The 16,133-nt window shown below is 32.6% G+C and overlaps 1 protein-coding gene across 1 annotated transcript in view; it reads left to right on the top strand.

Annotated features, from left to right (window-relative positions):
- The window catches only part of LOC148273875 (nephrin-like), a 121,398-nt gene that overhangs the window by 15,475 nt on the left and 89,790 nt on the right, over window positions 1–16,133 (top strand). Inside the window, exon 2 of the mRNA XM_088238024.1 lies at window positions 5,011–5,164. Within this exon, the coding sequence (XP_088094150.1) occupies window positions 5,011–5,164 (154 nt within the window). The remainder of the gene's footprint in view (window positions 1–5,010; window positions 5,165–16,133) is intronic.

Below are 16,133 nucleotides of genomic sequence, written 5' to 3'. Positions count from 1 at the left end.
ACAGAAAATAAGAATATATATAAACGACAATTGTGAAAACAGTCAATATTAATTTTCCACAGTGGTCTAAGCTATTGATTAAGTACATTATCGGTATCAAAATAAAAACAATTTAACAATTTAGAAATGTTAGGCACTTAGAAGTTGCAAATAAATTAAAATACATATATTTATATACAGTTATATTGTACTATACGACATTATGACATTTACTAACTGAGATGGATATGTTCTCATCATCACTATGGCAGCATCATCTGCATGGCATCTGATGTTAATGACCTTATCTCCCTTAGTAGATTCACTCCTTTTTTTATTCTTAAAAGCGTTTTTTTATATATATTTATTCTGCTTGTGTAAGAAAAGGTTTTAGGCGTATATATTGTTGTTGTAGGTTTAGTTATAAAGGTGCTAAACTTGCTTTGTTTCTTTGTTGTTCTCAATATGTGTTATTTTCTAAATGCTAATATTATTAATGTCCCGAATTGAGTTGTTGTAACTCCTGGGAATGTAATTCAACGTATTATACTTGTAAAATACTTTGAGTCATATGATTTATAAATAATAATTTTAAAAAAATGTAAATTTAAATTTAAATAAAAGAAAAAAGTCATATAAAAAGAATGTAAAAGGTACAAAATATAATAATGAACATACAAATACATACATAATTACTGACATCATATAACTAAACAGGTGTACTGTCTATACGGAATCTTCTATATTTCATATAGGAGAGATGAAAAATGTCTGCGCGACCGGAGAAAACAGTATTATAATAACGACATGCTCTAAATAAAAAGTCGTTTTTCCTTGATACTTTATACACTGTTAACATTCACCATTCTAACTATGTTTTTGTATAAAGTGGCCACTTAGACCAGACAATGACAGGTCATAAGCCCTGTAAATGCCTAGACTTCCATATTTCCTCCTCTAAAATGTTCTATATCTCTGATGTAATTTGTCCCCGGGTACTCGATATTTCGTCATTTTCAAAGATCCTGATGGGCAAAATATTTCATTTAAAATTATCTAATATGTGACACATTTTTTTTCTTACGGTATGTTTGAAGATTAAAGAAAAAATGTGGTAATATTCGTAAAAATTTCCGAGATATTAATTATCCCTTCTCAAAAATGTTTTTCCTCTCTGTTGCAACAAATTAAAATATGACGTCTCCCTAGGGAGAAAATCCAGCCAGTCTGCAAGCTTTTGGACACACCCAAAACACTGTTGATAAAATACTGTTTGCAACAGAGATGAAAAACATTTTAGAGAAGGTAATATTATATAAGTCTAGGCTTAAGACCTGTCATTGGCTGGTTTAAGTGGCCACTTTACACACTGTGTAACATCCACCATTCTGCCCATATTTGAACATCTATATTCCTCCGATTCTTTCATCTGTTGATGTTTGTGAAGTTAAAGAGCTGAAAGCTTTATTTATGCGGGTGAGAATCGTGTAATTGAATTATTTCACCTACATACTAGGCAACGCCTGAAAATTTTATTTTTTCAATTTCTATACTTCTTCATGGACCAGGTGAAGTTATCAACAATATAGCCACTTAAACCAATAGCCACCAATAGCCATAAGCCCTGTAGATGCCTAGACTTCTACATTAATCTTGGGCATAAGGATATTTATGTTAAAAAAATATATATATATTAAGTCAAATATGTTAGTATTATAAATTTTTGTAAAAGGCAGATTTGCCGTTGAATGAATGTGCAAAAGTCGAACGTCATGGTCTTTGAAAGAAATGTAACTATGACTGAATGTAAGATTGTAGCAAATGGAGATAGTTTGAAACAAGTCGAAGAATTTGTATATCTGGGTAGTATGTATACTAGAGATGGAAATATGGACAAGGATATTGAAAGGAGGGTTAGTGCTGGTAACAGAGTTAATGGTGCCTTAAAGTCTGTCGCAGCAAATAAGTGTCTATCGCAAGAGGCTAAATTAGCAGTTCATAATGGAGTTCTGGTACCAACCCTAATGTATGGAAGCGAAGCATGGAGTTGGAAAAAAAGGGACGAAAGTAGACTGAATGCTGTTGAAATGCGATCCCTCAGGCGAATGTGCGGAAAAACAATGTATGATAGGTGCCCTAATGTCGAAATTAGAGCAGAATGCAAGGCTGAGTTAAGCATTATCGACAAAATTAAGAATGTGAAATTAAGGTATGAATGTGAAGAAAGTGTGCCAGGACAGAGTGGTGTGGCGTTCTATCCTCTCTGCCTACCCCTCCGGGGAAATGGCGTGATGGTTAGTTAGTTAGTTAGTTAGTAAAAGGCAGATTTGCCGTTGATGTTAATAAAATAAAATTACCTTCTCTGAAATGTTCTTCATCTCCGTTGTAATATGTTAATGTTATCAGCTCCCCAGGGAGTTGAATCCAGTCCTTGTCTACAAAAATTTGGACTAACTTAAAATATTGTTGATGAAATAGTGTTTGAATTTTGAATACAAATTGATTAATTGTTAAATATTCAAAGCGGGTTTTTGCCTCGATACCCGAAACGGCCATTTTCTAAAGTACACTCGAGTATTGTAAACCCGGTTGGAATTTTGCGATAAACAGCGCCTGCGAACAAAATAAATATCTCTTTGTTTGTTGGAAGCGGGCGACTCATCATTTTGTCAAAGGTGGTTTTTATTAGCACGCAAAAAGTTGCCGACGCGAGTAAACACTGTAAAATTTATCTTAAATTCAAAGTTGCCAATGCGAAGAAACTCGTGGAAAACACATCGCTAGTTAGTACGAAATTACATGCAGTATTTTTACAATGAGAGCGCCCGCCGCTTTCCTGACACTGCTTATATGCGCGGTATGATCGATAATTCTGAAATTATGATGAGCATTGGTTTGTATGTTCCTGATAATTACCTAAGACAGCGTCAGCATAGATTGTTTCATATTCCGATATTCAGGACCAACCTGCCTATGGTTATGCCTGTTGGAAGGGCTACCGCTATGCTGAACAACATCGCTCTGGATATTGATCTGTTCCATGTATCCGAAGGGGTTTTCCGGAGCAGGATTCTTCGACTACTTTGACATGAGTCTCTTTCGTGTATTTTTTTTTCTTTTTTATAACATGTACGTATTGAATATATTTTTGTAATGTATATGTTATATTTAAAATAAATAAATTGAATTGAAATTGAATTGAATATAAAGACTTGTGTCTTTAGATCTCAATTTATTTATTTATTTGACAACTGAACGTAGTTATGCAGAAAGCAGCCAGTCCACTATTTCGAAGAAAAAAAAGAGATATTGGTGTTTCGGGTGCAGTAAGGTCAATACTATGTTCTGCTAAAAACAGCCAGACCGCTTTCATACAAAAAAACTGTAATAATCACCTTCTGAAAAAAGTGTCAACAAAAACGGCATTTCTCAATTTGCAAAATAACCTACTTAGATTCATACTTAGATTCTTGTTTGTAATGTAAACAAACTAATGAATTCATTGTTCATCATTTGTCAAAATCAAAAACATTCCAACCGTCGTGTAGATTTGATGATTCACTCGTTTCTTGAAGGTGCTTTTATCTCAGTTTCACTTTTCTATAGCTGGCTGCTTTCTGCATCTTCTTCTTCCAAGTCGGTCCCTCAATGCTGAGGATCGTGATCACCATGAACACTTCTGATAAGTCTGTTTCACTCCAGTCTGTCCTCAGCCCGATGAACTGACTCATCAAATTTTAGCCCCGTAGCACCTTTATTTGGTCAGTCCATCTATATGGTATTCTACCCCAACTTCTCCAACCTCCAAACTCGGCCAGATATTATTGCCTTTTCTAGATTGTCTTACTCACGTCTAGCAATATGTCCAAAGAAAGACAGTTTCCTTCTCAAACACACCACTGATAGACGAGTTGTAATATGTAGCTCTTCCAGTATCGATGCATTCGTCCTTCTGGCTGTCCAAGGCACTCGCAGCAGCCTTCTCCAACACCACATCTTGAATGCATCGATCCTCTTTCTCTCGTAGGGACGCATTGTCCATGTTTTAGTCCCATATAGGAAAACGAAGAATACCAGTGCTTTCATCAACCGCTTTTTTGTGTTTATTGATTTACCTCGATCTCGCCAAGTCTTCTCCAAACGGTTTATTTCTGCATAACTACGTTCAATTGTAGTCTGCATTACCATACGGGCTGTTTAACCCATCACATAATGCAGACTGTAAATATAAGTTAGCAGAACTGCCGATATGTACAGAAAAATAGATCCATATTATTCGCAGAAGCCGTGTTTCTCCAAGCGAATTGCTCTATTTATGGGTGAATTCTGACTTGCATTTATACGGCTTCTGGGTGTTTAAAACACTGCATGAGATCTCGCTCTAGTTCTCGATCATTAAAACATACAAACTGATATTTTTCAGTAGGTATATTTGGATTATACGAGTATATATGTATCAATCATGCATATTTTTTTTAAAACTAATATTTGTTTTTACAAAACATAATAATTTAACGCCACTCAATTCTTTGCAGTAACCGGAGACTAGTCACAATAGATTTTCACAGTTGCAGTGACGTCAGCAGCTTTTGTAGCACTGACGCCCGCCTAAAAGAATAAGAATAAAAATAAGGGTACCTTGATGAAGAACTGCCTTTTTTTAAAAGCATTTCACGGTATTGTGTCCCAAATGTGTTAGACCCTGACATAAAGACGTCTATTAATAATAATGCTTGTGAAAAGATGGTAAAAAGGTGGATAATTGCAGATCTTTTAATATTCAGTGTTTTTTTTTCTTTGTAATACTTTTTCTATTGATTTAATGGTTTCCAATGAAAATAACGGGTGTAATAAAAAAAGTCCCGCCTAAGCTATTTATTTTATTAATATGATTGCCACTGACGTACAATAAATTTATATATTTGTTTCACTGTTAATTGAGGAGGTTCTAATTGATGCCCCTGCGGTATGCCTTTAAAAACGTAAAATTTTACCACTTTCCATATGTTGATGTTTGATTTATTGTTATAGATCCTCCCGGAGCACCGTATATCGAAGGATATACAAGTGGAGAAATGGTACGAAGGGGACAAACTGTGGAACTCGTCTGTAGCAGCAGAGGTGGAAATCCGCCAGCTCAATTGGTTTGGTACAAGAATGATGATCAAATTCAAATGACTTACAGGTAAGAATTTTTCAAATTTCTAGAATTAACTTTGAAAACTGCGTTAAAAATAGAGATCAAGTTGATGTAGAACTGGGTTTAAATTTTGAACCGCGTTTGAATTCGGTGTCCGTTATACAGCTATTGAACTACAACCAGATATTGTTGGCTTTGTACCTTTTGTTTCTTTTATACCAATTTTGAAATTTTCAAATATTTATACCTAAATCTACGCTAGCTCCTTGTCAAGCCTTTTTGTATGGAGTGTTTTAATGTACGGTTGCGAGATATGTTGCCTATCCGAAGAAACTATGGGCTTTCGAGACGTCGTCATAAAAAATAATTCTGGAAACTTTCTATTCAGAGGCCGTATCACGATTGATGACGTTTTTCGTAGAATCAAAAGAGGAAGACGCCTGCTTTAGGCCATCTCCGAAAGACGTGATATATGGATTCAACGCATAGTGCGAGGGTCTCCTACATTAGGTAATTAGATGGAATGCCTGTGAGGACAAACAACAGCTATTCTCATAGAAAGGGCAATCAGGTATCACTTTTAAAATAGACATTCTTCACATCAGTGAAACTTCCTATGTCTAAGAGACGAATACTCTTGATATTGGAAAGTATTGTTCCTTCGTAATATCAAGCCATTGCTCCAAGGGTTCCTGGCCTGATATGCTGTCTCAATAAAACGCCTTTAATATATATATATATTTTGTTATGTTATTTTGGTTCGATACTAAATGTATTTTTTCAGGATTTTTACCCAAAAATAGCCATGAATTAAAAAAAAGTCGTCCAGGGATTTGGTTGAATTTCTTTCTTGGATTCTTTATCTGTGCGGATATAGAATAAAATTAAATTTAGTATGCTTGTAATAAATTATTAAAAAGGTTAAGGAGAGAAGGACATACTCTTGTTTTCTGCCTAAATATTCAGAGAATTATTCAGAAATATCACATGTTTGTAATCACGGTAATTATTTGGAAAACTGCCATTGGTTTCACTGAAACACTTACTTGTTTGAAACGTTTTTCATCTTCTTTTTCCACTGCCGCTCCTAACGCGACCATCATCATAAACTCGTTTGAATCCTGAGCCAGTTTAATCAGCGCTGCCGCATCTGGCACACCAAACCACCATCTAAGATTTCTGAGCCATTATGCTCTTTTATGTCGCATACCCCGCCTAACGATCCTATCTTCCACAAAAAAAAATGTAGATGGGCATACTTATCATTGCGAAATATATAAACAAAGTATGATGCTTTTCTTTTTTTGACAGTGGTCAGTAACTCCCTATTTTTATTCATGATTTATGACGCTTAAAACCGTTTCATTGGAGCTTGAATAATCATCGTTTGAAAGCCTGAATTTTCTTTATCGTTGATATTTTAAGGTTCTAACTCTCCACCATCCAGGAATTCTGGCATTACGTAGGCTTTATTTGCTCTCAATTTTTTGCTGAGACTAAAATCTCTGATGCTTAGAGATATTATTTATTCATTTTGCCAATTTCTTCCAATATACCCAAACCGTTCAGTTTGAGAAAATTACAAGTACATAGACATATTCTAAGTTATGCAGAATCTTATCATTTTATACAAAAATTTAAAACAAAAATTATCAAAAATATTTTCACTATTCTATGAAGAGAGGAGTGAAGAGGTGATGGGAAGGAAAGAAGAAGGAGAAAGGAACAATTCAAACATTGAGATAGTGATATTTCAAACACTATTTAAATGTTTATAAAGAAGGGGCGTCTCTAACATTACTGGGTTTATTATTCCACAATCGAGCAACTACTACTGTGAAAGAGGAGGCAAAAAAATTGAGCAGTGAAGTGGTATTAAACGGGTTCTCTCGTCACTAGAGCGAAGATATAGTCCATGTTGAGAGAGAAGTTGGAAGAGCTCTCTCAGTTAAACAGGCGAAGTGAGATTCTATGCTTGATACTGAGCCAGTGTAGTTGCGTGCGGTATTCGGTTAGATCCGTTTTTCGTTCTAAATTATTTGTTAAGAGGAAACGCGATCTCATTTTTATTCATACAAACGTATTTACGTATTTTCTCTCTGGATTACAGCGCTAGAGCAGTATTTTTTTAACACACAATAGATATTTACCATTGGCTTGTCTCTATTGTTTTGCTTTTTTGATAAATTGTTTCTTGTTGGAGCTAGGACCATCCAAAAATCCAATATAGCGTCCCGTTTTATCTGCTGTCTTCGGAAGTCCGGTAAAAAATAAGATATTTTTAAAAAACGCAAAAATACCTAATAATTTTTTTTTATTCTGGCAGTCTTTCTAAAAATAAAACAACAAAATAGGTTCAGTTTTGAGACATTTACGAGAGAGTGACATAAAAATAATGTTCAAATACCATTCATTAATATTGTATTTCACTGCATAAATATCTATTTCAATCTCAGAGTAATAATGCGTCAACCTATAAAGAAGCCCCATCACTGTTTCATAGAACGCAAGTGATGTTGGTTAGCAACAAATTGGCGGCCATTTTGTTTTGTTTGACAACATACACATAACGGTTTTATCGGATGCTTTTGTCGCTGTGCTTGGCTTTGTTTGTAAATAACTTGGATATTTACGTTATAACAAATAAAAATCGACTATGGTGAATTGCAGTATGTTTGGTTGCAGCAGTAGGAGTGTCAAATGTGTTAAAGGAGTCAGCTTTCACAGGTAATTGATTTAGAATATTTTCCCATGATTTAAATTGATTTTTGGCATTTATTGTCCCGTCACATGTATTATGTTGCTTAAAAACATTTCAGATATCAACGCATTTACTTCAGATACTATTTTTTTCTCAATTAAGGGGATACATTTACGAATTAAAGTATGTTTACTGTTGATAATGACAGTTGATTACAGGCAATATGTCGGGCCGCACAAGGCATCCATATAAAGTTTGAGTTTTTATCGAGTAGAGGTCGATTCAAATTTTACTCGGAAATAGCAATGTTAACCTTGAAATTGCATCTAAAATGACGTGTCCAAATTTCAGGCCGCTAGGACTTGCCGTTTCGGAGATGTGACGGACAAAATGAATTCTCAAACTGAGTACGGCCGTTTTGCTGCGAACTGTAGTTGCCTTAATACCCAACAGTCATAGAATGGTTTTTCTACGTTTGGACTCCTCTATAGCTTGGCGCGTTATTACTCTGAGACTTAAATACATTATTTTATTTTTTTTTAAATTAGGTGATTTTTTAAATTTTTTTTTAGAGTCTTTATTCAATAAAATATACATATTATTACAATATTAATACATTATAAAGAAAACAAAGTATTAAGATATATTTTTTCCCGATAAACTATTAAATAATAGTTTGTCATCGGGTGCTCAGACATTAGTTTTAATTAATAATCAAATAAGAAGAGTACAGACATAATACTGTATACGTATAAAATAATAAACATAAAAATAGTTTAAAGATTTTTTTATTTTTTTTTAAGTAAGAAAATAGAGTAAAATATTACAATTAAAATTATATAATAGTAATTTACTTAAATATATTTTAAATATAAGAAAAAAAAAATAATAGACACATATATAAATAGTGTGTGCTCATAAATGTAATCAAAACAAGATAAAAAAATAAATTAAACAAAGTAAAGTAAATCGAGAATTTCAATTCATATCTACAGAAGAAAAAAAAATTAGTAAGAAAATTAAAAGTACATATTAAAATTAAGATCTAAAAAATGTAAAAGAAATAAGAAAGTAAGAAAGTTATAAAAGAAAATAAAAGGTTAACCCAAGAAAATAACAAAAATGTATTCAATGAGGGATGAATTTTTTTATTTTTTTTTTAAAATGTAAATATGTAAAAAAATAATAATAAATAAAAAATATTAAAAAATTTAAAAAATGTATTACATAAATACTACATAAATAATAAATCAATATTAAAAACGAACTTGATTTAATTTAATTTTAACATTACTTCATGTTGTTATTTTGATATTATTGTATTAAATTTAATTGGCCTTCTCGGGAAAAACGGTTTAAATATCTCGGTACTTCTCGAAACGTAATGCTTTTGGATTTTCGTAAATTGATTGAATATTTTATACACTTTTGGACATCTTGATCAAATATTAATGAGGAAATAAATTTAATAATTAATTAGAAGGAAGCCAAATTAATCACTGAAATCAACAATGAGTTGATCTATTTCTGGTAGGGAATTTGCCGGTCTCCATCGGATATAAAATATTTATATTCGATTGTGACGCTGTTGTAGATTCAATATTGTTTATTTATAATATATACGGCCTCAGCCGATTACAACAGTTATTAGGAGAAATATAAGTATAAGAAAGCATACAAAATGAATAAAATGGATTGAAAATGTTCAAAGAATTTTTTTTAAATACCTAGATTACAAAAACAAAAAAACACTTTGCACTTACAGCCAATCTGCTAAACAAAATGGATTTTTACCCTTAAAAATAGACGTAGGGGAAGGGCGTACAAAATGACATAGGCGGGTAAAATGACATAGTTATCATATAAAATGTATTATGTAACTTAGTAGACATTATAATAATAAATATGTACATCTCCCCTCCCCTCCTTATCCTCTCTTCAAGCATTTTTGTCCTTATCCCGCCCAATTGACAGTAACTTAATGTTCTTAAAATTAATATTTAAAAAATCTTTGATTATTGAGTACATGAAAATAACATTTTTATATGTATAAATTGTATGTATTTATTTGATATGTAATATATTTTCTTTACTAACTTTGTATACTATGTGGAAATCTGTTATTAGTTCTGAGTTTATACACTATATCTGTTTGTTTACTAAAAATATGTATGTAGAACTGTTGATTTCCCAAATAAAATAAAATAAAATATCTCAGAAACCAAACTCTTGGTCATGTTTGAACCTACACAAGAATGAGTAAGGTACGACACATAAATACTCATCAATATTTAGGACGCTTATGGCGACCGCCCGCGGAGGACGTGTTGCATTTTACTTTGTGAAATAAAACAATATTTTTGCTGCGCAGACACCGAAGGTATTATTATTATTTTATTTGTATTATTCTACAACACAAACTGAAAGGATATGTTGTGTCATTGTTAATCTTCATGAAAAACTATAATTTTGTTAAAATTTACTAAGTTCAATGTGATAATTTTTAATTCTTTTAAAAACTCACGTAGTGGGGCAAAACGACATATGTACCGGTAGAGAAAAATGACATACTATGTATTTTTTCCCACTTAATACTTTTTTTCTTTAGAAGAATAATAATGCTTCGCAAATATATCAGAGGCTAAAGCTCAAGATTCCTAAAAACTGGAAAAGTGTAAACAAGGTATATGTAAAAAAAATATTATTGATTCAGACTCTGAAGACCTTCTTCTTACAGACGATGAAGATGACTGCTCATGCATTTATTGTAATGAGTAACATACGAGATCAAAGCCAGGTGAAACATGGTTAAAATGCATAAAGTGTGGAAACTGGGTTCATGCAGAATGTGCTGGTTTAAATAAAAAAAACAAGATTTTTGTTTGTGAAGTGTGCATTTAATACTTTAATTCTTTAATATTCATAAAAAAAACTTATCAATTCTGTTTTTAAAAAGTGTTGGATAATCATCCCATCCAAAGCATATATCGTATGTCATTTTGTACACCCGGTGGGGCAAAACGGTTTTTTGCAGTATGTTTTTATTTTTGTATTTTTATTTGATAGATTTGTATTTTTTCCTACAACAACAGTGGTAAGATGTTAAAAAATAGTATATATTTTGAACCAAAGAGATTTTTTACTAAATATGTTACCAATTATTTTTTTATCATTTTACAAAAAAATCTTTGTCATTTTGTACACCCTTCCCCTACTATATCTGAATTTTGCTATTAATATAAATTATTAAATAATAAAGTAGACTCTTTTAATCTACTCTACAAAATTAATCTTAACGTCCCCTTTCGCGTGACAAGAAATAAGTATTTGTTCCATCTGCCAGTCTGTAGCGCTTACTATGCACAACACGCGTTCTTGCTCTAACTATAATGCTTTTTTTCTCATCAATTGATATATTTAACACGCCCCTTAATTTATTTAAAAATAAATTAAAACTCATTCTTTCTGGCTGCGATACGATCCCACTTGCTACTTATTGATTCTCACACTTCACACTTACACACACCTGAACTCTGGACTAACTGTGGGACTAACTAACTAACTGTAGAATAACTGTATTTGTAATTTTCTCAAACTGAACGGTTTGGGTAGGTAGGAAGAAATTGCCTTAAGGCAATATGCCCGCCCTTAAATGTATATATATTGTATATATTTATAAAGTGTTAAATAAATAAATAAATAAATAAGCAGATTGTACACATTAACCGAGTGGAAGTAAGTTTTTTTTATTAATGTTTTTTGTGGAATGATTATTTGTTCAATCAATGTGTCATTTGCACATCCCCATCCAATTATTCCAAATTCCAAAACTGATTCACTTATTGCGTAATATATTTTTACAAGTCTGATTATATTTTTCATAGTTTTACAAAACTAAATTTGTTTTCTCAATTTATTTTTAACATTTTCGATTTCATTATTCCATATATTTAAACACCTAAATATTTCATTAAATCTACTCTAACAAATTACAACAGGGATGGAGAATACCTTAAGTAAGGGAATATGGAAGTCAAGGCATTTACAGGGCTAATGACCTGTCATTGTCTGGTTTAAGTGGCCACTTTACACACTGTGTAACATTCACCATTTTGCCTATGTTTGAACATCCATATTTCTTCAATTCTTCCATCTGTTGATTTTAGTGAAGTTAGAGAGCTGAAACCTTTATTGTTGTGAAGAGATTCATCTGACTGAATTATTTCACTTACTGGGCAACGCCTGAAAACAATTTTTCCCTGTTGTAATTTGTTAATTTTAATGACCCCCGAGGGGGTGAAATCCAGTCTTTTGTCTATGAACATTTGGACAAACTCAAATATTGTAATGAATCTACTCTGTCCAACGATTTACAATTACATTTAATATTTGGAATTTGGTTATTGTAATTACAGCTGTGAGTAGTTAAGGAATAGTTTATTATTAATTTTAAATGTTATGTATTTTGTTTTTGAGTGATTTTGATGATGACGTAAAATATTTCATTTTTTATCTTTTTTCTTCAACTTTTTGAACATAACGTAAATTATACATACAAATTAGCGGGCTTGATGCCAAACGGCAATTTCTTTCAAACGACCAATAAAAAAGTTTTACTTTTCTAAATTTAGTTACGAGACGTATTCAATAGATTTTTTTTTTAAAAAACTAAAGATATACGAAAATAGAAATAACTGTATTTGTATATAAATTACCTCAAATTTATACTATTTACTCAATGGACGAAAACGAATAAAAAGAAACGATGATATATTAAGAAAGAGAAAGGAGATGTTTCTTCAGACGTTTAAACAGAGATACTGTAAAAACATCTATAGGAAATATAAAGTGTTCTCAAAACAACGATGAAGTTCAATGCTATGGAAAATTAGATTATTAAATTATGCAGTAAGGTTTCTTGAAAATGAGTAAAAAAAATGTATATAAAAAATATTTCAATAAAAATTAACTACTTTGAACGATGTCACTAGTTCTTCCGAATCAACTAAGATAGAGTGGTGTGATATATTTCCGATTTACGCTGAGCCAACTCACCAATTAGCAGAACTCACCAAAGAGAACTTGTGACCTCACAGGCGGAGTAATTTCAAATTAAAAAAAACATAGTGCTGATAATACGGCACATAAAATTTTATTTTTTTAAATTTTGGCTTAGTTTGATAGTCTACTAACAATTTAATTTTTTTTAAACCACCGAATTTCCTCATTTATCTAGCATACTGCTGTCCTCAACAATAGTAACATTACATTCCAAATGTGAAGTAATAAAAGCAAAATCAAGAAAATATAAAATGTTTCTAAAATATAGCTTGACTGACTATTTTCTCTGTATTCAAATATTTTTTTTTTTTTTTTACAATAATTTGTTAGATATGTTAAAATAATACAGTTAAGAAGTTATGAAAATTAATTTGTGCCAACATGTTGAGAATTCAAAGCTGTAGTAGTAATTGAATTAAATTATTTTTGTCTGAAATACTTTTTCACTTAAGGACCTACAAAAGACATTTTTACAAAACCTCGTAACACTTTGTAAAAATCTCCTTTAGCAGAAAGTAAATATATTTAACACACAACAACAGAGATGAAGAACATTTAAGAGAAGGTAATATAGAAGTCTAGGCATCTACAGGGCTTATGACCTGTCAATGGCTGGTTTAAATGGCCACTTTACAATGTGTAACATTCACCATTTTGCCTATATTTGAACATCTTTATTCCTTCAATTCTTTCACCTGTTGATGTTTGTGAAGTTAAAGAGCTGAAACCAGTCAGTGAAATTGAATCCGGTTCTTGTCTATAAAAATTTAGACAAACTCAAAATATTGTTGATAAATTACCTGGTCCATGAAGAAGTATAGAAATTGAAAAAATAATATTTTCAGGCGTTGCCTAGTATGTAGGTGAAATAATTCAATTGGATGAATCTCACCCGCATAAATAAAGGTTTCAGCTCTTTAACTTCACAAACATCAACAGATGAAAGAATTGAAGGAATAAAGATGTTCAAATATGGGCAGAATGGTGAATGTTACACAGTGTGTAAAGTGGCCACTAAAACCAGCCATTGACAGGTCATAAGCCCTGTAGATGCCTAGACTTCTATATTACCTTATTTTAAATGTTCTTCATGTCTGTTGTAATATGTTAATATAAACAGCTCCCCAGGGAATTAAATCCAGTCCTTGTCTACAAAAATTTGAACAAACTCAAAATATTGTTGATAAACTACCTGGTCCATAAAGAAGTATAGAAATTAAAAAAATAACATTTTTAGGCGTTGCCTAGTATGTAGGTGAAATAATTCAATTGGATGAATCTCACCCGCATAAATAAAGGTTTCAGCTCTTTAACTTCACAAACATCAACAGATGAAAGGATTGAAGGAATATAGATGTTCAAATTTGAGCAAAATGGTAAATGTTACACAGTGTGTAAAGTGGCCACTTAAACCAGCCATTGACAGGTCATAAGCCCTGTAGATGCCTAGACTTCTATATTACCTTATCTTAAATGTTCTTCATCTCTGTTGTAGTGTGTTAATATAAACAGCTCCCCAGGGAATTAAATCCAGTCCTTGTCTCCGCATAATTTCAGGGTTGTCAATAATACCGCGCAACAATCGAAAGAAGTGCGTAGTTAAATACACATTCCTTCTGGTCTTCAAGCTGCTGTGACCGAGCATACCCTGGAGGAACTCCTCCGCACTCCCTCATGTAGAGAAACCGAAGAAATTTCTTCTGAACCCTCTCCACCATAAGAGAGTACTTCAACTGACACGGTCCCCAAATCATCGAGCCACTCTCGAGTCTACTTCGCACCGACGAGTTGTAAAGAATTCTCCGTACTTGTGTACTACCAAAAACTCTGGCAGTACGCAAAAATAAAGATAACAGTCTCGAAGATGTTGCAAAAGTAACAAAACCGATCATTGGTTATTCCGAATTTGTGCAGTCAAGTATCACTCATCTTTTGTTTCCATAATAAATTCAAATGAACTTCCCTACCAAGAATTTTCAGTAGCAAAAAAGTTTATGGAGGTTTAAACGTTCGTTAATTTTTGCCCACCGGTAAAATAGTTGTAAATGTTACTCAACGTATAAAGCGTTCACTTGAAAAAGGCAGTGACACGTTCTCAACGATCGAAGTAAAAAATGAATTTAAATTTTATGTTTATAACTCAAAAATGTGCCTCAGGGCTCGAGCTTTGGGCCCCTACTGTTTTCGACCGAATTAAAATTCGCTTAAGACAAAACCGCACTAATGGAACCACATTACACTCGCATTTAAACTGAATTACGGTTATAACTCTGTCCTTACACAAAACCGCTTAAGTTTAAACCCCGAGTCGTGGAAACAGCAAGATTTCGTCGCAAGGGTCTCGCGGGTACCAAATTACTCAGTGTATTGTACGCTGGGGTCTTCGCGAACTTCTCGAGCGAAAAATAAGGGTCCTTAATTGAAAAATGAGAGATCGTTTCGTTCTATGAAGGACTTTGAGTCTTGTTTATGTGTTTCAGTAGTGCCGAAATAAAATTACGTTTATTGACAAAGAAATTACAAAATAAAAATAGTTAAAATTGATATATTTTAAGTACATTTTTTTGTTTTATTTTTTATTTACTCACAATTTAATTTAATTTACGTTTATTGCGACCAGTCCCAACTCCATTAGACTAAGTCCAGTATATGACAGTAACATTACACAAAACAAGAACATCTTTACACATAACACCGCATAGCGGCTTGCTCACCACATACCGCACAACAGCACACCGCATCTGAGGACATAAGCCTCCATGGCGATGCACACATCCAAGGGAAATGGCTTGTTGCTGAACTAGAAAAACTGTCCTGTCTGTTTATCGGTTAGCCTTGGCATCTTTGTGCTGAAAGACGGTAAAAAAGAGGTACATAATATTAAATCATCATCACGATTCCCTTTCCGCATCTGATGCTGCAAAGGGCACTGCATTAGTACACCAATCGCAACGTATCTTTATCATTTTTGTTACATGAAGGTTAGATAAACCGTCTTTCGTTTCAGGTGCCAGTCTAGGCACTATGAAATATTCTAGCGTAAAAACACATTTTTAAATAAATATTTTATTTCAACCATGTCAAGACCTGAGACGATTCCCTGAACTGAAATTATTACTAAACGTTTTAAATGGTTTGAAATTATTTTTGGAAGCCATCAGATCTGTATATCTGGCAAAATCTATAACAAGGCCACGGATAGTAGCGGATAGTAAAACGCGAAAAGGGATAAGACATTAATTTTTTCATTTG

The sequence above is a fragment of the Micrasema longulum genome, unplaced genomic scaffold (genome assembly GCF_059751315.1).
Source record: "Micrasema longulum isolate JH-2025_06_02 unplaced genomic scaffold, ASM5975131v1 h1tg001820l, whole genome shotgun sequence".
In the NCBI taxonomy this organism is placed as follows: Eukaryota; Metazoa; Arthropoda; class Insecta; order Trichoptera; family Brachycentridae; genus Micrasema; species Micrasema longulum.
The sequence above is the reverse complement of the archived record's forward strand: the minus strand, read 5'-3'. Positions and strand labels throughout refer to the sequence as shown.